Raw genomic sequence first — 22,081 nt, 5'->3', positions numbered from 1 at the left:
ATTTTGAATCTAGTAATGAGATGACCTTTGCTGTGAATTGGCGCTATCCAAATAAAACCTGATTGTTTAATTGATTGAACATACAATTTACATAAAACATTTTTTACATTTACATATATGAGGGGGGCCAAACAATTAAAACACCTCTGTCTATTCTTCAGTACAACAAACAATGACCTCGGACTGCTAAAGCATACAGTATAATGAATGAACACATCCCAACAAGTTGTCATTAAACATTATAGGCATCATAAAGTAGTTGTATTGGATTGAAAAAGAGTGTACATATCCGCTGAATGTACATTTAAGTCCACACAAAAAACTAAATGTAAAATGATGCATAATCAAACAGGCACAAAGCAGTGCAGATATAAATGTATGCTTGACCCACAAGCAGTATATTCCTCTTTTGATGATGAAAAAGTACCTACTTATGCCCGACAACGTCCTTTGTTGTCTTTTCTGTTTCACATCAGATCCCCTACTGTGCTCAGGAATAATAATGTGGATAAGAACAGAGAGAAAACCAGTTGGCTCTTTCCCCCCCAACACAATTAGCTTTTCAAACACTGAAACTAACATACAGCTATGAAGCACATTTCAACCCTACATATCACAGTTATGCTCCGGGCAGCGAGACAAACAGGAAATGTAACATGACGCATGGTGCGTAGTGTACCTGTTTCCCCGCTGATGTCCTGATGCCACAGCTCTGTTTTGATGAGCACTTTCTGCCTCAGCTAACCTGAAATGTTTCGTTTCAGTCATTTCATCTTCTCTAGCTCCGATTTTAGTTTTTCTTTTTGCAGCTGATTTACAATTTTTTCCACTCTGGGCTGTTTATAACTGAGATTCTGCTACAATAACTGAGATAATGATTCACTGCATAATCTTGGACCTGTAATTACTCAGGTCACAACAAGCTATGCACAGCTACAGTGCTGTACTGTCAACAATGTCACTTGTCTTTGCCGTCTTTACACTTTCTTCCACAGCTGTCAGAAAAATGTATGTTACTGTACATATGTTGAAGTGATAGGTTGGCGTCCAGCTCTCATGTTTTAGGAGGAAAAGATGGGTAGATAGTTAACTTCAGCTTGTCTGGCTCGTTTGATGTTGGAGTGAGGGTGCTCTTTGTCAGGGTTGTTTCAGCTGCTCCTGCTGTGCTGACGGACACCTCCGCACACCCTGATCTGGCCAGCTTTGTACGATAACTCCTCGTCTCAACACTAAAGCAGACCTTCCATCCATACCACCCGTTCTCACTTCCACATTTTTTGAGATGCTGTAAATCATGCCACTTTCCCTTGGTTGTGAAGTGTATGCCTTTGCAACATCAGAAAGCACTGATACCATCACAGACGGTATGAAATTAGGACAAACCTCCTGCAGAATGTGTTTATTATCCTGTTCTGGCACCAGCCTGTCTGCAAATATTGAACGGTAGTGTTGTCAAGATAATCAATATGTCATGACACATCAATTCTGAGTTTGATGGCCATTTTCCACAGTATCCATAACCAGTTAAGTTACACCTATTCCTATTGTATCCTGTAACTTTATCAAACAGTAATAAAAGCTAGGAAGTGGTTAAATGCTAATGTTCGCTGTTGTCTAACTGAAGCTAATGGTTCATCAAATATGTTGTTTTACTTTGAAATATGGCCCAGTGGTCCTTCAGATTTTCACTGTCCAAAGTCATTTCATTTGCTGATCGATCAGGAAGTGGTGAAATGATAACAATTTGTCAGATTCCCTGTGTTTGTAGGACAGCATTACGAAATTTGAGCTTCCCACCCTGAACGTGATATTAGAGGATACCGGTTGTCGTGGGAATGTGGCCTATGTCCTCAAAAAGATGCATGCAGGGCCTCAAGTTGGAAACAAGTGACTTGTGCGAAAATGCTCCAGGGCACAGTCAGGACGGCTCAGGACACAGTCTGCCTGAACACCACACTGACCCTAACCGTCCCCATGCCTTACAGCCTGCACATCGATGTCATGGCTAGCTTTTGTCCCTCAGACTAAATCTTCCACCCTCAGCATCATGAGACTGAACTTTGTCTCGAGTATCCGTGCAGAAAATGCAAAAGTATTTAGCTCTGAAACACTTTGTAAAGCCTGCTAATGAACGGGCTGCGAGATTATCAGACACCACACACGACTGTGCCCCGAGCTGCCTTACCAGTGGGCTCAATGAATATACTGTCTCGCTTGAGAGTACAGATGTCTCGTAACAGACTACCGTGTGCTGTTTCATAGCCAAAACTCTCAATGTCAGACACTTTGCACACTTTGCTAGCTAAATCCCATGCGAGGCTGATCTATTTTTACTGGGTAGATCAGCACATGCTCACGTCACTGGACTGAGTTTGTGGAATTTCCGTGAAGTACCAAGAGGATTTGCTACTTCAGGATCATCAATGTGCAAAAGAAATGATCACCACAGCTCATCTTTCTCTTTAAAGGATGAGCCATCTCGTTGGCTCGTGCACGTAACGACCTTTTAGCGCCATCTTTGTTTTACTTGAATTTTTCTCCAGTACTTTTGGGTCGTCTTAAGAATGTGAATGTGCACTGCTACGTGTTCTGGTTCTGGACATACTGTTCAGGAAAAACCACGGGGTACATTTTCTCAACAAAGGTTCTCCTTCTCCTGGTTGAACATAATTAATCCCCTTTAGCTGTGGCCCTGACAAGGATGTTACTGTCCGTACTCGCACTAAGTACCCCATCTCGAGTGGTTTCACTCGCAGAGGTGTGATGACTCTGGTTGGGATGAGGAAAATATCACATGCTCTACTTATTCCTGAATTGCCATCTCAGTTACATGAAGGTTAAGTTTGCATCTTTTGGAGGAATAATGCCAAATTATGGTGTAACTGGGCTCTTAAACAGCCATTGTCACAGTATCTCGACTTTGGAAAGATTGAATGCATCTGCGCTCAGCCACTGAGAGAGTCCCTCACCAACACATTCAGCAACAGTAATGACTGGGGCTGTTATTTTTCTGCTGATATAACGTTCATATCAAAGTCTAAACTACCCACATGTTTTCTCAAGACTTCTTCAATGACTCCTCGAGCAGTCAAATAGTGTTGCATTCAAAAAGAGCTGCTGAAAGTGACTCAAGGGACTGGTTAAAAAAAAAAAAGCACTGCATGTACTCCTTCCCTTGTATTCATTCTGCTTGTATCTTTATGAGACTGTAGCAAATGAGTTGTATCACTGCATCAAATGAAAAGTAGGCTACAAATGCAATTGCAGAGACATCTGACTCTTGAATAATTGCCCGGGTGTATACGGATAAAGAAGTCCATTGAATCATCTGCAGCCTGCAACTGCAGTATTAAAAATGAAAAATGATCTGGCAAAGATTTGCATTGGCAAATCAAATACAAGTAGACATCCCTGGTACATTTAATTTAATAATACATTAATAGTTTAACTTGAACATTTTCTGCTTTCCATGTGTTCAGCATTTACCAACTTTCCAGATGTATCATATTTACAATTTACAGGATATAGAATAAAGCTATGGCAAATGCTATTGTCTCGCTATTTAGGTAGCTAAAAAGCTAAATGCAGTACGTAATTTAAATGTAATTTAGGACATTTTTCCACAATTTATTCCACTCTGCAGGAAGACAGTGGAGCACATGTAGGCCTCCAGGTTGGTGACTGCACATCTGGACTATACTATATGGACAAAATAACAGAATATCCCCATACCCCCGTTTTTTTCCTCGTTTCTTCCATTTTATTAATCTAACATTCCTCCCCATCTTGTTTTCTCAAAAGTTGCATATTTTTATGGGTGTGCTACTCTTTATGCTGTTATTTATATTTAATATAGTCAAAGCCTAAGAACATGTATTAAGAGTTGAATTGCATCTGAGGTGTAAGTGGTTCAGAATAGGACTGCTATGAACAGAAAATTCAAGTAAATCAACAAAACTTCCTGCCTGAAATTAAACACTGACCAACAAGTAGCCACAACACAGCCTGTTTGGAGATTTAATCTGTAACCAGCCCAAACCGATGGCTCAAGGATGTCCACGGCATGACGGTGATGAACCAATGGAATAGACAGCAGACTCTCTGCACCCCAGCAAATCAGCCTTAGCCTCCCACACACACCCACACAGGTGTGTCATTGAAATACACGAAACAGAGTGAATCACAGAGCTAATACTGCAACTGTGGGTCACCAGACTGCAAAGAAAGGTGCAGGAGAATGTGATGGTCAGCATTACCCTAATTTTTTTTACAATTTAACCTTTTTAAATGTTGTATAGTGTGACAACTTTGACGTCATCGAAAGGTCCATGGAGAGATAAAATAGAAAAATTTTGTTGCAAACATCTATCGTGCCTCTCTTCTTCCTTTTGCTCTGCTTTACTCTGTGAGTAGGTCAACTGACCCACAAGACACAAAAGAGAGCGACGGTCTGATTTTATAATCAGGGCGCCGTTTCATGTTAATGAAAGCCATCTCCAGAGGAATGTCACCTTTTAACCTTGCCAGCCTACATCGTCCATACGTCTCGTTCAGTGCTTCGCCATTGAGCCATGAGAACCCCATTGTTTATTTTAGCTGGAATGAAAATTTGGCTTTTCTTCAATTAATTATAAAATACTTTGTCAGAAGTGATTTGAGGGCCCTCAGGATGAACTTGTTGCGCTGTCAACTGCCCGCGCTCTTAAAAGTACAGGAGCAGAGTTATCGTTTCAAGAAAGGACATCATTTTAAATTCCTAAAATAAGTAATCTACTGAAGGAAAACAGTACTTGCATCTTTTATTTTTAAATCAAAAGTGAAACCAGCTGCTGCATGATAAAGGTGTTTAGTCCAAGATGGAGGTAAATTATAAAAACAGAGCAGCAATCTGTCTCAAAGAGGACATGGGAATGTACAACCGCATAATGACCTCACAGGAAACTGAACTAATGCTGCCAGTGCCAACAATGTATAATTGAGCATTGCAACGAAATGGAAGCTACTGCAGAGGATCTGATATATTCTGTAATTAATTGGGTCCAGACTTTTATTTTGACGTTGAGTGGAGGTCTGCTTCAGAAGCTGCGCCGAGGGGAAACAAAAGACTGCGGCCTCATGCGTTCTTCCAAAAGGATACAAGGCTTCTTTGTCAAGGAGCCCAATGTCCTCCTGGGCTCGGATGGAACTACGTGGGTTCATGTGAGTACAGCAAACAGTCAGGGAAAGAACAAGGTCATAGTTGAAAGAAACCAACTTTGACTGTTTTGTCGAGGAGCCCAATGTCCTCCTGGGCTCTGCTGGAACTACCCCCCTACCCCTCACACCTCCAGGGCTCCCACCAGATCTCATCCTGTTTTCCCTGTGCATCGTGTACTGAATGTAGTTTACTCCACACAACCCTTGGCTGAACTGTTGGATATTTACTGCTCAGTCACCGCGGTACACTGTAGGTGCAAACAGCAAGGAACGAACGTGAACTGGATTAAACTTTCATCGACTAAAAAGACTCCACTCAGTAGCATTGTAACAGCACCGGATTATGAGCTGCAGTGTTTATTTAGCTATTCTGTCCAAAACTATGCACAAACTTTTGGATTTTATAGATGCAATTTGAGCACTACAGCTCAAAGCTTCCACATTATTCCTCTTTTTATCTACATTTATTAGTATTTTGGCAAGTACAGGAGAGAACATTATGTACAACTTGACTTGGCTACCATGTGGAGCCTAAAACTGTTGAAATGGTTGAAATAATGTGGAATGTTATCACAGCCAATTTAACCATATTAGAGCTGAAATGATCAGCTTGACTGACGGTAAAGGAAACCTATTGTGCTGTTTTTTGTTTTTTTTCCCCTTCCCTTCAGTGTTTTATTTGTTCTTGCGCATGGGAAGGATCTTCAAAGTTAAAAAGGTCATAGCCCACACCAACAGAAGCTCCTTTCTCCCACACTAAACACTGCTCCTGAAACGCCTCGCCAGTGGTTATGTCACCATGTCAAAGATTTGCATAATTTATGCCTAGCAGCAAGTTTGGCTCGTAAAAATTGATTTAGCACAGCTGCTCTGTTGTTGTTAGCGGTGCTGGGTCAGGCGTGTGTGAGCTGACCAATCAGAGGAGACTGGGTATTTCTGAAGGAGGGGGGCCTTAAAGAGACAGGAGCTAAAACAGAGCATTTCAGACAGAGGGGGGATACAGAGCTGCACTGCTGGACACGATGACATGTGTTTTCTGAGCATTAAAGCATGAAAACCCATTCTAGTAGTATCCCAAAATAAAACTATGAACCTGAAAATGTGCATAATATGCTTCCTTTAAATGGATCCAGGTTCTTAAATATCAGCATTCTTCGCGTTTCCTTGCTTTTTAAATTTATTATTATTATTTTTTTTTTACATTTTGGACTTATAGTCAGATAAACAAGTCCTAAGAGGATCTTATATTGGACTCACTGCGAGGACTGCTCACGAATGGTTTGAAGAACTTGACAAAGACAAAGACGAGAAGTCGACCCGGCCTCCAAACTCCCCAAATCCTAATCTGATTGAGCATCCATGGGACATCCTGGAACAAATTCCGATCTGTGGAGGCCCAACCATGGATCGGACTTGGCTCTGACCCACTGAGGCATGGACACAGGACTTCAACAGATCCTTTGAGTCCTGGGGGTTACAACACGGGGCCTCCATGGGTTAGACTTGTTCCGGGATGTCCCAGAGAGGCTCGATTGGATTGGGATATGGGGATGGCCGGGTTGACATCTTGAGCTTTTGGTCACATTCCTTGGGTCATTCATGAGCGGTTTTTGCACTGGCAGGGCTCATCGTCCTGCCGGGGAGGGCCACTGCCATCAGAGAGTACTGCTGCCATGGGAGGCTGTGCTTGGTCTGTGATAAAGTTTGGGTGGGTGGTGCGTGTCAAGTGGCATCCACATGAATGTCAGGACCTAAGGTTTCCCAGAAGAACATGTTGTGGCTGATCGGTGTTCAGATCCGGCTTCGTCCGCATCGTCTAGTCATATAAATGTGCCAGACAGTCATGTGTTCTCGCCTTGTTCCCAGACGACTGTGCTTTTGGAGATGACTCCCCAACCACATTCTGTTTGTTAAACCTGAGGCTTAGTTACAGAACAGTTCCCATTTTCATCAGATTGAACATTTACCTCAGCCTGGGAATGATTAGCGTTCGTCCTTATAGGGGGTTCTGTCTTTAGTCCTCAGTTCTGTGTCATATTAAATGTTGAAATTTGTAATTATTGCCAGGGGTCTGAGCTCCTGTGTCCATGTCAACATAACGTGCAATGTACATTTTCTGTGCACTTTGTACAGCCTCACCCTGCAGTACAAGATGTTGACAGACCCGAGGGTTCAACCAACAGAAACATAAACAAGGGTTTGTGAAATCGCCAACACATGTTGAGGTGATATATTAGAACCATTTGACAGCTTATCATTTACCATGAAGATAACATTAGACTATGGCACATTTTCCAGTGTTCTGCCACGTTAAAACCAAAGGACTTTTGTTGGTCAAAAGAAAGCGTCAAAATATCTTCAATGGTTTGGTTAAATGTTACTTATTTACAGTAAAATCAGAAGCACAAAGATTCTTTATATTAAAAACAGCAAGTCAGTGAAAATGTTCTCGTGGTGCGCGCATCAGAGTTTTCATCAATCTTAAAACGCAATATGTTTTAACAGTATTCCAGTGTTGTCTGCAGCAGGAAGTCATCATTTCATACAGAGTGGCCTTCTTTGTATTTCGCAGGAGAATCAAAGCTCTGTGAGAACTACAGAAGAGACGAGAGAATAAAGGAATTTTCTTTGTCACCCAGTCTCTGGTAAATGTCACATAAAAACAACGAGAGATAAGTCTTGATTTGCTCACATACATTGTCCTTTGAATGGTCTTTCAAGTGCAGATATGCCTGAGCTCACACAGAATCATTATTCTAGGTGGAACAGAAACATGTTGTGAAGAATAAAGTAGGTTTAGGCACGGTGCGTTGTCTCAGGATCATTTTTTATTTTTGACCAGACTAAAATATATAAATTCTTAAAACACAAGATGAAGATACAAGTGTACATTTATTAGGCAGCATGAACTCCAGCTTCTCACAACTCACATTGCAAAATTACAATAAAAAAGCATGTCAGTAATAATAATACATTTAAACAAACACCCTAAATGGGTGCAGCAAATCACCACTAACCCCACACACCAGGGTCCCACCAGATAACGTCCAGTTTTTAGGAAGCTGAAAGAAAAACCAGCTGCATGGTAAGTCCACTTTGCATGCTTTGTTACCCACCCCGATCTCCTCCATGAGAGATTTAACTATACTAATAATAACGACACGCCTTCTATCATCTTTGTTGTTGACAGACAAGAATCACGGTTTACACAGCTGGAGGTCCTTCTCAGATAAATGGGACATTAAGTCATTTTAAGTATGTCAACAAAGTCCAGAGGGACTTTAAAAATTGCTGGACAATGGGAAATACTTTTATTTCCATTTTTCCTTCTCACCCTTATCCCAGTTGTTTTGTCGAGAAGCTGCACACTCATGGTAAAATCCAGTGAAGCTTGCAGCTAATGATCTTTGTGTTGCATTAATTAGCAGGGAAAAGACAGAAAAGAGAAAACAAAGCATCTTTATTGTTATTTTTATGTTGCCAATTATGCATAACGTTTCTGTTATTCTCCAACTTTGCCGACCTTGGTTTATGATTTAAATCTACAGTCTGGTGTCTGCGAGTTTTCACTGCAGAGAAGATGTAATAGTTTCATCATCTCGTGAACTTTAAGCAAAGATTGAAGAAATGTGGAATTTATCTACAGCAAATATCGGTGCTCGACACATGGTTTGAATATTTCGTGTTTCCTTCCCCTTGCTCTCTTCTGCCAAAGTGTCATCAGAGTCAAGAATCTCCTGTGTGTTTGTGCTGGACTGACCTGGTCTGAACCCTCCACCGATGCACCAGGCTGTCACAGTGTGTAGGCGATCAGAGATGCCAACATCAAGGCTGCTGAAAGGCTGGCTCCCAGCGCTGCGTGACGGCTCCCTCCGTTCACCTCTCTCCTATTCTTATATCTAGTCTTTATGCTTCCCCTCCTCTTTGTTTACCCCTCTCTCGCTGTCATGCATGTCCTTCGCTTGCTGCTGTGTACCTCTGCTTTTCCTGTCCTCTCTGCCTGCTCATTATCTCCACACAAAGCGTTCTTCTCTCTCACTAATTTTCTCCATGTTTCTTCTTCGTGTACTCTGCAGACCCTTGCTGGTTCAACTGAGTTCACTTTCTCAGGCACTTCCTGTGCTATTGCTCCTGTAAACATGGACTGGGAGTAAATGATGTTGTAGCAAACTGCAACTGAGGCACTTCTCAGTAAGTATTACCTATAGGTGAGGTTGGATTCCTTCACTCTCTGTTGCCCGGTTCAGAAACCAAATGCCAGTGTAAAGGGCTTTACTATTACTATAACTATAATTCTTTGCTTCCTCAGGAATCCACTGACCTCATTAACCTTGAATATATAAGCTTAAAGTATTATTTTAGCTTAACAGTAATCATTTTGAACCTCTGAATGCTTTTGAGTCTTAATGCTACTTGTGACCTGTCCTTTATGGTCAGCTCCTTATGTGTCCCTCTGCCCCTAATGGTTTAATTTTGTAAATTTTAGTATATAAACGTCTGTAAATGTCTGCTTACCATAGGCAACGTTGGGCTTGTTTTTCTGTAAAGTTGCTTACAAAGTTTGGTAGTTGTCTAATAAAGTCTAATAAAGCGAAAAAAGCCTAGTGTGTCCCGTTGCAGGATTCGTCTACAACCCCGTTCCCTATACCCCTCTTCTTCCCACATACACACCACAAGCATGGGTGTAATTTATAACAATGCCAGTGACGAGGATGCCATATCCTTATTTTTTAAACCCTTGTGTTTTTAAAAATGACAATAAATTTAGCCTTTAACTTTGTATAGAGTAGTAGGAAGAGACTGTAGTGAAGGACTGGACTCCACCTCAAGTGAAGCATGATTAAAAAGCGCTCTGCAGAGACGTGCACACGCATCATGCAGATCTTCCTCAGCATGCCAGTTTACACAGGTAATAATGTGATAATTGATATAGTAAGTGTAGTGATATTATTGAAACTGACTTACGTATTAAGGGGCACTATGTAGTTTTGGAGAAGAAATTCAAACTCAGCATTTTAATATTTACAATATTAATGAGGTAATAATACAAACTCAGAAATATTTATCTTTTCCATAACTGAATAAACAAGCTGTTCTCAGAGGAAAATAAGGTCCCCAGAACACTGTTTGAAGCTAGAAAGGTGGCAGGGTCCGCCACATGTAAACAAAGTAAAAAAAAGTACGAAATTGTGTTGTCCTTTAAGGTCACTTTGTTTATTCAGTCATGAAAACGGAGATGTTGTTTATCCAGTTTGTTTATGCATAAAACTTAAAAAGTCAACGAAGATCTTTCTCTTCCCCAAAACTACACAGTGCACCTTTAATAATGACATGAAATTCTCATCTGAGTTTAAGATACAGCACGAGCTTGGACATCTGCACGCAAGAGAGCAAGCATCCAAAATGATATGTTGTGTTATTTTGTGAAAATGCATTGGAGCCGGTCTTTCAGGAGAAGATAACTGTGTTCAGATGTGACAGGGAAGAGAGAGGAGCTGTTGAATTGATTTATGCAAACTTCTCGGTAGGTCGACACAACTCCGCTTCCTGAGAAATTTGAATACTTTATTGGGGACATTTGTGGTGGAGGGGATGCTTGCATCACTGTTGTGGCTGTTTACTGCCCCATCTCTGCAATTAGGGAAGCAATGGAGAAGATTAGGAATTCATGGTCGTCTCACAGATCTTCTGAACTGCTTATTATTGGTCACACTAACCTCAACTGGTTTTCCGGCACACATACGGGCAGAACGACCTCTGTTTTGAATTAAATCTGTCTCAGCTGATATCCCAACCATGCAGACCAATTGAATGAAGACTCTAGTTAAATCAGTCTGAATAGATGTTATTCTGAGAAACAAAACGCCCTTTTCTTCTGATGCTTTCATCCCGTATGTAACCACCCGGCAGTGTGCGTCAGTAAAACTAGAAAAATAAAAAAGCCACACCAGTGATTAATTATGAATCTCAAGGATCTCTCTTGAGACTGTAACTCAAGACTCAAGACTTTCATTTATCTACCTAGACATCACTTGTACCACCAAATATTCACTCAGACTCATTATGTGCTCAGTTAGTTAAAGAGAAAACAGTCAGCTTGTTCCATGACGTCACCGCAGGGAGACCTAAATGACTGTCAATCGCCCGAATGCAGGAAGTAAAAGTAAAAAGCTCTCCGAAAAAGAAATACTCAAGTAAATTACAGATACCTGAAAAAATCTATTTAAGTAAACGAGTATTTGTACTTTGTTACTTCCCACCACTGGTAGCTAGGTCTTAGTGTATATGTGGTGCTGAGAAAGGTGTTCCACAAAGATCCATACTGGGTCCCACGTCATTCAGTCAGTAGACCAACCCCTTTTTAGTGACCCCTTTCCAAACCTCCGAAAACATCTCCAGGTAATACTTGTCCCGTGCGAATAGGGCTTAATATGGCACAACCCAAACTCTCTAAGAACGTCCTCTCTCCTTCAACCTACAGCTACCCCCAGTATGGGATGAAATGAATAAAAAAGTAAGTTCCAAGATAGAAAATGTGTTTTATGTTTTATACTGAAACTGTTGTTTTAAACCTGCGTCTTGATTTTAGGATGCCACTTTACATCTGGCCAGGGACAACAGATGAAAACTAGCCTCTTGGCTAATTCTGGCATATTTACAGCAATGTTCATCAATATGCACTGTCCCTGACAAATAAAATGAATAAATAAAATAAATAAATAAAAACTCCCAAAATTACATAAACTAATATCAACTAGAGACTCAACAGTAACTAACAAGACAGCTGATACAAAAAAAAAAAAAATTGATCCACAGAATGCACATTACACAACATGTATAGAATGGGTTCAGGTTCAAATACATGCTCATTGAACACATCAGACAATTACTTCCACTTCACCTGGCTGTGCCCACCAACTCATTACTTCTGTGGCATCCCTCTCTCTCTCTCTCTCTCTCTCTCTCTTCATTTTTCTTTGTCTGCACGGTGACCTCTCAGTTATCAAACCGCCCATCCAAATGCCCTCGCCATCGCCAAGGAAACTGTGACGTCAAAAAAAAACGTGGATTTTCAATTTCAAAATCAAACCACACTATGAAAAAACCTGGGCCTCTTTCATAATCATATTAAATTTACCTGTGAACTAATCTATCTTCCCCCACTTTCATGTTCTCTCTTTCTGTCTGTCTGTCTGTCTGACCATCTGTGTGTCTGTCCCTGTCTGTCAAAATATAATGGAATAAAGGAGACATATAATGTTCATTTTCATGTTCATTTTTTCATTTTGGGTTACTCCTAGAATAGGTTTTCATGCTCTAATGCTCAAAAAACACAATTTCCTCATACTATCTGTGTCAGCTCTGTATTCCCCCCTCTGTTTTAGCTCCTGTCTCTTTAAGGCCCGCCCTCCCGGATAACCAGTCCGCTCTTATTGGTCAGCTCACACATGCCTGAGCCAGCACCACTAACAACAACAACAACAACAACAGAGCAGCTGTGCTTAATCAATTATTTTTTTCCAAACTAGCCACTAGGCATTAATTATGCAAATGTGTGACATGGTGACATAATGTGAGGTTATGAAGTCACGGAATTAAAGGCGGGACTACTGACGAGGTGTTTTAGGGGCAGTGTTTCTGTCGGAGAGAAGAGCGTCTGTTGGTGTGGACTTTTTTAACCTTTAAGATCTTTTTTTATACAACACACTGAAGCAAAAGGAAAAAAAAAAATGAAAAGCACAACAGGTATCCTCTGATGATTTGGAAGGTGGATGTGAAAAAGAAAGATCTTCATTGATGGATTTTTCATGCCTAAAAAACTAAATAAACAAACTCTCTTTGTTTTCATGACTGAATAAACAAACTGACCTTAAAGGACGACACAATTTCATGCTGTTTTACTTTGTTTACATGTGACGGACCCTGCCACCTTTCTAGCTTCAAACGGTGTTCTGGGGACCTTATTTTCCTCTGAGAACAGCTTGTTTATTCACTTATGGAAAAAATAAATATTTATGAGTTTGTATTATTATCTCATTAATATTGTAAATATTAAAATTAATTAATTAAGTTTGAATTTCTTCTCCAAATCTACACTGTGCCCCTTAATACGTAATGGTAACACGTTTGACCTCCTGCACAGGATGGACGATACTTTGCATTTATTTACCCTGAAAACTTAATTAGACAGATTTAATTTCACAGCTAATAACCACAACTAGAAACTCAGCTGGTTTCCAGTAATATGCATCTGGACTGAGTTGTCATAGGACTTGAAAGTGTTTCCAATGAGGAAAGTTTTAGATGCTGATCATTTGAATAATATCTGTGGTTGTATGTGGGTGTAGTTTATGGTTAATACTGATCTCAGTGAGAATTCACAGATAAATAAACCTGCGCTGGATGAATTTAACGGAAGGAATTACTTTAGGTATCAGTGATGGACAATGATGAATTCTTCCTCGTCTCCTGAGAACATTTCCATTTAAAAGCGCTGTTGCTTGCCATTAGGCAGTCTGCCACGCAAGAAACAAAACAAGCGCAGCACAAACACATTACCGAGCACGTCATTTAAGGCACAATTTGCACCGAGCATCAAAAAGATTTATTCAGTGTGTCCTTTCCTCCTTCCCTTTGCCACAGTTAGTTCCACTTGAGTATGAAGTACAATAGCGCCCCCACTCCTCCACCTCCATCATCAACATCACCACTCTTCCCTACACTTGTTAGTCATCAGGAGGAAAAAGAGTTTCTCATGAATGCATCGTTCATCTCTCTCATCCGATGCAAATAGATTTCCCTCTTCAGATTAAAAAGCCTTTTTTTCTTGCCTGACTGCTTCTATTAGATTAGTTTGTTTTCTATTTTTTGCCATTTATGAAAAGCATCTCTTCTTCAAACCCCATTCATCTCCTTATGTCATCTTCCAATACTTGTATATTTAATGTTTTCTCTCCACCTCCGCCCCCTCTGTTCCCTCTCCTTCTAGCATCTTCGCTGTTACCCTTCCTTCTCATCCCTCCCACCCCTCTATGTTCTCCCGATTGATGCCATCTGAGGTTGCAGGCCCAGGCCGCCGGAGCTGCAAATTTACCCAGCAGCACACGTCACTAACAGGGGAGCGCAGAGCTCCCAAAATAGCCCAAACAGCAATTGGTGAAAAGGGGGCCCAAGTGGTAGTTACCGAGGACCGATTTCTGACAACAAAATGAAGCTTTCCGAACACCGTGTGAACACCCATCATTTAATCACCCACGTAAAACCCTGCTGGTTGATTTATCATGTGTTGTGGCGCTTCTTTGGAAGGCATTCGAAAGTTGCCTAAGATTTTATTTTGAAGCCATCCTTCTGAATGAATTTGTTCCTCTTGACAACGAGGGACTTGTGACGAGGGAAACCCTGGCTTCTGTGCCATCCCTGAATGCACAACACAGAGCAACACAGACGCACATACTGCAATCCAGCTGAAAGACATGAAAGGCTCTTCTGATGTGAGTCATGTGCTCGAACTCATTCCACCCATTTGCTTATTAAAATACCACCAACACAATATTCACGACTGGGGTAATAATCTGTTGCATGATCTGCTTTGTGCAACAGAAGTGATATGATCTTGTTACTTTAAATCGTCTGAACATCATCCAGACACGGAGCAGGCCAGGTCACAAACAGATCCTTTTTGACCACTGCCAAGTCCTAAAAACAAACCGTGTCGCTTGTGTAGCTGTTGCTTGATCCCCAGGGCACATGTGAGCAAAAACAGCATCACCGAAGCAAGGCAAATGTCAGATCTTGATTAATAACAAAAAAGGTGTCACTCAGTTCTAGTAATTTCATGACCAGCCAGCGTGTAACGTTACTCAATAAGATCTTTAGATGCTTGCATAATTGTGGGCTGTTGTTGCATAAGGGGAAAAGACATGCAGGGTTTAATTAAAAACAGCTAACAAAGGCAACATTCAGGGGTTTCCTTGTTTCACAGTACGGACTGCGATTCCTAGAATTTCAGCAAGGATCCCATTGTGGAAAAAAAAAAAAAAAAAAAGCCTGGTTTATGAAGCTCGGCGCTGGTTTGGAACTGAAAGAAAGATAATGCAGCCCATTATATCAAAACCATTAGCCCCTGTGGACCAAATGCCGTGAACCACACAGAACTTCTCCTAATTGTTCTGTTAGGTCACGATTAACTAATTAACACCAACTTGTAGCTCTTCGAGTTGGAAAACGACTGCTTGAGACTGATTTTTCAGTCAAATCTGTAAAAGTGGGTCCACAGAAGCAAACTAAAAGACAATAATCTTGTCTTCAGTTTGCTCGTTTGCAGCTTATAATCCGAAGTCCTGCCACACAACTGACAGAAAACATGTCCCCCGGGGTCTCACCCAACATGACCCCACTTCATCCACTGAGTAAATCTGTTATTCGTAAGGCAATTAAATCATTACAGTTGAGTTCTTTATAATAGGTCTTTATTGCACCCATGGTGGGATAAACATGAGTCAATTACACATGTAAAGCTGATGAAAACATTACTCTCAGACCCATCTCACGTGGAGTTCAGTCCACGCAAGAGCCCTAAAAGAGAAAGAGGGAGTAAGAACGTCTGGGCCGGTCGGAGGAGCGGTGGCGGTTAACTCACTCAATCAGCTCTTACAATGTTTCCTAGATTCCACTTGACATTGCTCGCGGGATAAGCTGATTTGGCTAATTATTTCATCAAACAATAGGCTTGTTTGTCCCTCTAATTTAGAACCTGGCAAGGAATACAAGAGGTGGCTGTCACGTTCAAGAAGCTTTTGATTTTGGGGAATGTCAAGATGGATGGTGACTTTTCTCCACACACAGCGTCCAGGTAAAAATAATCAACACGACACCAGAAGGTGAGTTCATGGAGGGCAAGTTAAAGGTGCAATATGGAAAAAAAATATTTAAAAAATGGCTACCTGTCACATTCAGGGGGCAGTATATATCACCGGAGTAACCATCAACTGCTGCTAACTGTAGCTGCCCTTAGTTGCTTAGCTCAGTTAGCCGTGCAGCTAGCGATTCAGACTGAGAGCTCACAGGAGCCTTGATACCGAGACGGGCCGGGGCATCTGAATATCTCTGGCTGTAGTTTGCAGTGATGACAATTTCCGAACAACCCCGTTTTAAATTTGAAAACAACGTCTTTTATTTCATACACTGGACTTACAGTTCGTCTAAGTTTGATGAAGCAACAGGTTCCATGATATCTTCACAGCTGTAACTGTAATCCACGAATTACTGTAATACAAGCACCCCTTCTCTAGATTCTAGATATCACATTAAAGAAATTGAAAGTATCATAAAATGTTTTTGTGACAATATTATTTTCAGTATCTTGATGTGGATGACTTTGCCAATACGGTGTCAGTCACACACAGCGCTGGTACAACCCTACAGAACAGCACATATTGTGATATTTGAGCTGTACATTCATACAGGACACATGTCAACAGTGCCTGCTTCAACCAGGTGAGCTGGTTCCTGAGCTCTGATATCGTGCATACTCACTCACTGACATCATTCACTGGGACACGTGATAGAATGGAGACATCGTTAACATTATCGGTCGCACCTGCCCTACATTCATTCATCTTAGTGCCCCTTTTGGCCTCAGGTGAGCGTGCGGTGTCTTTATGTATGTTTAATTTTGCATTGTTATTTTTAACTTAAAGTATGTTTTGTTTTTCTCTTTGTCCGAGGTGTTTTTTTCAGATAAGCCTGTGATGGCTTTCTATCCACCTGCACATGTATTTTACTTTTATTGACTTTTTTCCCGAATGGTTTACAAAAATAAAAATAAAAAATGCAAATAAACTAAACTTATATACCAAAATGCTAGAATTTAACACTGATTAAAGGGGCATTGTGTAGTTTTGGAAAAGAAATTCAAACTCAGAAATTTAATATTGACAATATTAATGAGGTAATAATACAAATTCAGACATATTTATCTTTTCCATTAGTGAATAAACAAGCTGTTCTCAGAGGAAAATAAGGTCCCCAGAACTCTGTTTGAAGCTGGAAAGGTGGCAGGGTCCGCCACATATAAACAAAGTAAAATTAAGATTTTACGTTGAAGATCTTCCTCTTCTGGTTAAAATGTCTTCCCCAAAACTGCATAATGCACCTTTAAAGCTGAGGTTGTAAAGGGGAACACGCTCGATACAAAAATGTGTTTTGTGTCTGCTTTTTCCTCCACAAACGTTCTCCATCAGTGAAACTACATGCGTTGGTATTGTCTCGTGTGTGCAGCGATATAACAGAAATCAATACAACATTTAATCATTTTGTAGAACTACCTTTATTATGGAAGGCACAATAAGCATCTTCATCATAATTATATAAATATATATAATAATTGAGAATTTTTTTTCCCTGGTCGGTCAGAGAACTGTGTTCGCTGAAACCAAACTCCAGCCCTTAAAATGCATACACAGGCAGCAGCTGTACTTCAAATGTATATTGAGTACAGATCTCAAAAATGTTCAAGACAAGGATGGAATAAAATAAATTAGCTAATACAGAGAACGTTTGCTACTTTTTCAGTCTTTCCACTGATATACAAACATTCAGCTTGATAAGGAAACCCTTATTGATTCCATTTATACAAACACCATTTTATAAATCCAGTTCACCAGGGGTTAAAATATCAACATATATTGTTTTATCAAGATTGCCCAGCTTTGCCATTTTGCTACTTAGCTGGAAATAAACTGTAACGGAGCTTCTGATATGCAGCCGTGCTGCGTGGGCATGGACGGGTATCATGCTCGTTGCTTTAAAATTGTGCGTGCTGCAGCTCATTCATAAATTCTAAATTCAAGCAGCCCAGTACAACAGTCTTCCTGTCATAAACAGAGAGCAAAAAAATAAAAAATAAAAATGTAACAAGCTGGCCAGGGCCGCCATCTAGTGGTCAAACCTAGCTGGTCCAACCTATGGTTCAAACTGTGACCATTACTGACAATTACTCCTGAGTGTATTAGGATAAAGTACCCTTTCAAGCATTAGACTTGTAACACTTAGACTTGTTAACAATCATTCCTTATAATCATGCAACTCAACTGACATTTTCCTGCCGAATATCTTTAAAACAAACAAACAAACAAACACAGACAGAAAAAACCCGAACAAAACACGAGTCATTGTGTCTCGAGGTAGTCAATACTATTCAAACCCTAAACGAGGCTGCTGAGCTCTGTCAGGTCCGGCTTGGAGGACGTCGGTGGCTAGCTCGTACGCGGTGAAAACCACCATGTTGACGGGGAACGCGCGCAGGTAATTGATGCCCAAGCTCCTGAAGAACACGCCTCCTCCCTCCACCCTCGCCGTCTCCGTGATGCAGTGAATAACACCTTTGTATCTCCTCGTCTCCCGAACGCCGTCCATCTGCATACGGGCTTTGATCACGTCCATGGGGGTTCCCAATGTCCAACCTGCGATTCCTGCTATGCCCCCGGCAAGCATCACAGCACCCCAATCTGGAGGGAAAGAAAAGACGGTGGAGTTAAAGGGAGGCAGTGACATTTAAACATTTCGTGTTGGCATCTGCCCGTACATCATATAAGAAGCCCAGTGATTGTTGGATTAATGTCGTCACACATTTATCACATGGGCTGCATTAAAATGTGAAAACATCCATGAAGATAAATTTACAGTGCTGACACATAAGCAGTGATGGAATGTAATCGAGTATTTCCAGTTTTATGCAACGTTATACTTGTTTTTCACTACATCTCAGACAGAGATATTGTACTTTTTACTCCACTACATTTGTCTGACATCTTAAACTACTAGGTACTTTTCAGATTACAGGATTTAATAACCTTCGATTACCATGTTAACCCCCGAATTAGGTGATTATGAGTTTGAATTGTTTTTCTTCACTCACCTGGTTTTTTCTTGCCGCTGCTCGTCAGCATTTCGCTGACGGTTGCGTACGTCAAGAAATACGTAGCTAATGATGGCCCGTCTCTTAGCATAAGCGGGAGCGCTGATCTGTAAAGCCCCATGACCCCCTCCTCTTTGATGATGCTCAGTAGACAGTGAATTGGACCGTGGTACTTGGGTTTGGGCATGCTGGCTCCACTTCGCTTGGACTCTGTCTGACACTGCAGGCGTACTTTCACTAGGTCACCTGGACACATCACCAATGTCTGATGGAGGCAGAGAAGGAGAGTCTCAGCGGCGGAAGTCTCAAACGCGAGCGCTAAACATGTATTTTTTGTGTGTTTTAGGTGAAGTAACCCTTTACAGTCTAAATGGCAGGTGAAATGAATCACATTCGTCACACGATTCAACAGCTTTCAGTTACCTGAGCTATACCCCCTGCCATACCAGACAGGAAGACTTCTAGTTTGGTGTTTGGACCGGTTCCACCTCTTCGCACCTGGCTCAGACACTGCAGGCAGTTCCTGTACGTGCCAAACGACACTGAGGACGTCAGAGTGACTGTGGTCAGGGGTAACGACATGCCTTTGAAGAAGCCGTGCACCTGATGACACAAGCGAGAGAAACCGAACATTAAACATTTCTGACTATTTTGAGCGATTATCTGTTTTATTATTCTGATGTGGGCGAATTGTATCCAAATTCCAAAACTGTTCTTTAGACAAGACGGTTGTTGAAAGTGTGTAATTCACATTTTGTTACACCTTTGACATTCCTGCTATTCTCACATAGTTGGTCGCCTCAGTTTTTTGGCTTACATAATACTCCCTGTTGCTTTCCTTCTCAACAACTTCTTAGAATATTTTGAGAAACATTTTATAACAGGCACATTTACAACACCAGGTCCACTCACCCCTTCTTTTGAAAAAGTTGTCGCTACACACTGCCATATTCCACTGAACTGTTTCTGGGTTTGGATCCGGACCTAGAAACATAAAGCACATGATGTGAAAAAGAGAGTTTGCATTCCAGTTTACATTTCTCTCAGTGTACACAGAAACAGACATACAGATAGTAACTGAAGAAATGATTAAAGGTGCACTATGTAGTATTGGGGAAGAAATTTTAAATCAGAAGAGAAAGATCTTCATTGACTGATTTTTTTTTTTCCTGGCAGATAATTTAATTATAGCCCATAAATGGAACCGATAATTCAAAGCCAAATTGCTTTAGATGACTTAACAAGTGCAGCATTTACACACAGTATGTGCTGGTATGCACCTTTAAAGTCGGTGTGCCAACAACGCTGTTGTTGCGTTCCTGGCATAGAGCTGCTGCACCTGTGTAGAGCCACGCAATGTAGGCAAAAATTCTATTTCTAAGTTTGTATTATTATTATTATTATCTCATTTATAATGTAAATATTAAAATTCTGAGTTTGGATTTCTCTTCCAAAACTACATAGTGCCCCTTTAAAAAAAAAAAAAAGTGAATGACCAGTACGGTGCTGTAGGATAGCACGTGGAAAGAAAGCAGCTGTGTGTACACAATATAAAAAAATACTCTTTATACAAGTCAACGGTTCTACATACTGTACCTTCACGGTGTCCAGAGGGTAGCCCACTACGACTCCACATGCACCTGTGTGTTTCCAGAGAGAAGAGAGCCTCAAGGACACATCTGGCACAGAGATGCTCAAGGTTGTAGGTTTTAACTGCAACCTTTTTTTTTTTTTTTAATGAAAGTGCAGCTGACAGGGAGGTCAAATGTGAAGTTAAAGAGAAAATTAAATCCCAGCAAACTGATCTGTTTATTGCATTCTTCTGAACTTGACACTAAGGTGTCCCGGCTTACTTAAGGTCACAATGTTTTCACAATTGTCTGATCTGTTAAGTACATCCGTCACATGTTGGTGCGATCCCTTCCTAAATGTTGGATGGATTCAACTGGTTGAGAGCAAAGATGCCAGATTGGCACAGTCATATATACATAAATACAGTATATTCTAGGAAAAGTGTGCATCCAACACATTTTGATTCCCAGCTGCCAGTCAAACCAGTCACACTTGATATCATCTGTCAGTACCTGTTTTAGATGTGCGGATGCCACATACAGAACATGTACAACAGGACAAGCAAAGGCAGTTTGACAAGGCACATCCAAATTTAAGTCGGGGTTTATCTCATCTCCACACGTGCTGCTGTCCTATTGTAATCGCGCCACGCACACACACACACACACACACACACACACACACACACACACTAGCTCTCTATTTAGCAAACACCTCATGCTAACGTCACACGACAAGCTAGCTAAAACACAATTAGCTGTTACCTGCAAATGATCCAGACAGAAAGTCGGCGATATGCATCCTGTCAGACGGTGACCGACCGGCGCTCAGGTGTCAACTGGGAGCCCATTCTCGCTCCGGCATGTTGTTGGAGAGCAGTCACCTTGTGGGTGTTGCTGTTACATCACGTGTAGCTTATATATGTGTCTATGGGCGTGACACGCTGCTAGCCAAACAGCATCGACTGCTGCTAGCATTGGTGCCGACTTTAGCCGAACATAGCCGAAAGGTTTAACTGTTTATAAACGGGTCGTAAACGCAGGGAAATTGTTTATATGCGATTAAAATCACATTTAGAGCCATATCGTCGTATTTTGTATTATGCTTTACCCTTTAAAACCCCGTTTGAATAAACTCTTCACACATATTACCGCATATTAATTGATTTCAAGTCGTTTACTGGAGCTAAATATAAAAAACAGTAATGAATACACTCAACTTGTGTAACTTATTATGATCCACGCCGCCGACACGGCTCCGTGTTCTGGTTCCGCTCCAAAGCGAAAACACACCGCGCGCGGCACGAATGACGCATTTCAACACCGGGACAGCCCCCTTTGCGCGTCTGCAGCCAATCAATGACGAGGATTACGTCTGAAGCGAGGCGTCGGCGTC

General features: G+C 41.1%; 1 protein-coding gene across 1 annotated transcript; it reads right to left on the bottom strand.

The window, feature by feature from the left end:
- Positions 1-17,500: 17,500 nt before the first annotated feature.
- Positions 17,501-21,968, bottom strand: slc25a47a (solute carrier family 25 member 47a). Its single transcript, XM_073493067.1, has 6 exons — positions 21,451-21,968; positions 20,711-20,754; positions 20,027-20,098; positions 19,538-19,717; positions 19,115-19,379; positions 17,501-18,704 (listed from the first exon to the last, which is right to left on the bottom strand). Exons 1-6 carry the CDS (start codon positions 21,485-21,487, stop codon positions 18,391-18,393), a joined length of 912 nt encoding a protein of 303 aa, XP_073349168.1. The 5' UTR covers positions 21,488-21,968; the 3' UTR covers positions 17,501-18,390.
- Between the last annotated feature and the right edge of the window lie 113 nt (positions 21,969-22,081).

Source organism: Pagrus major, chromosome 22 (genome assembly GCF_040436345.1).
Source record: "Pagrus major chromosome 22, Pma_NU_1.0".
In the NCBI taxonomy this organism is placed as follows: domain Eukaryota; kingdom Metazoa; phylum Chordata; class Actinopteri; order Spariformes; family Sparidae; genus Pagrus; species Pagrus major.
The sequence above is the reverse complement of the archived record's forward strand: the minus strand, read 5'-3'. Positions and strand labels throughout refer to the sequence as shown.

Bases quoted from the DNA above. Each gene is read 5' to 3' on its own strand.
- slc25a47a (XM_073493067.1), bottom strand. From the start codon at position 21,487: ATGCATATCGCCGACTTTCTGTCTGGATCATTTGCAG. The intron at 20,755-21,450 runs GTAACAGCTAAT...GGAAACACACAG, and splicing joins TCTGTCTGGATCATTTGCAG to GTGCATGTGGAGTCGTAGTG. The intron at 19,718-20,026 runs GTGAGTGGACCT...TTGTGTCATCAG, and splicing joins CAACTTTTTCAAAAGAAGGG to GTGCACGGCTTCTTCAAAGG.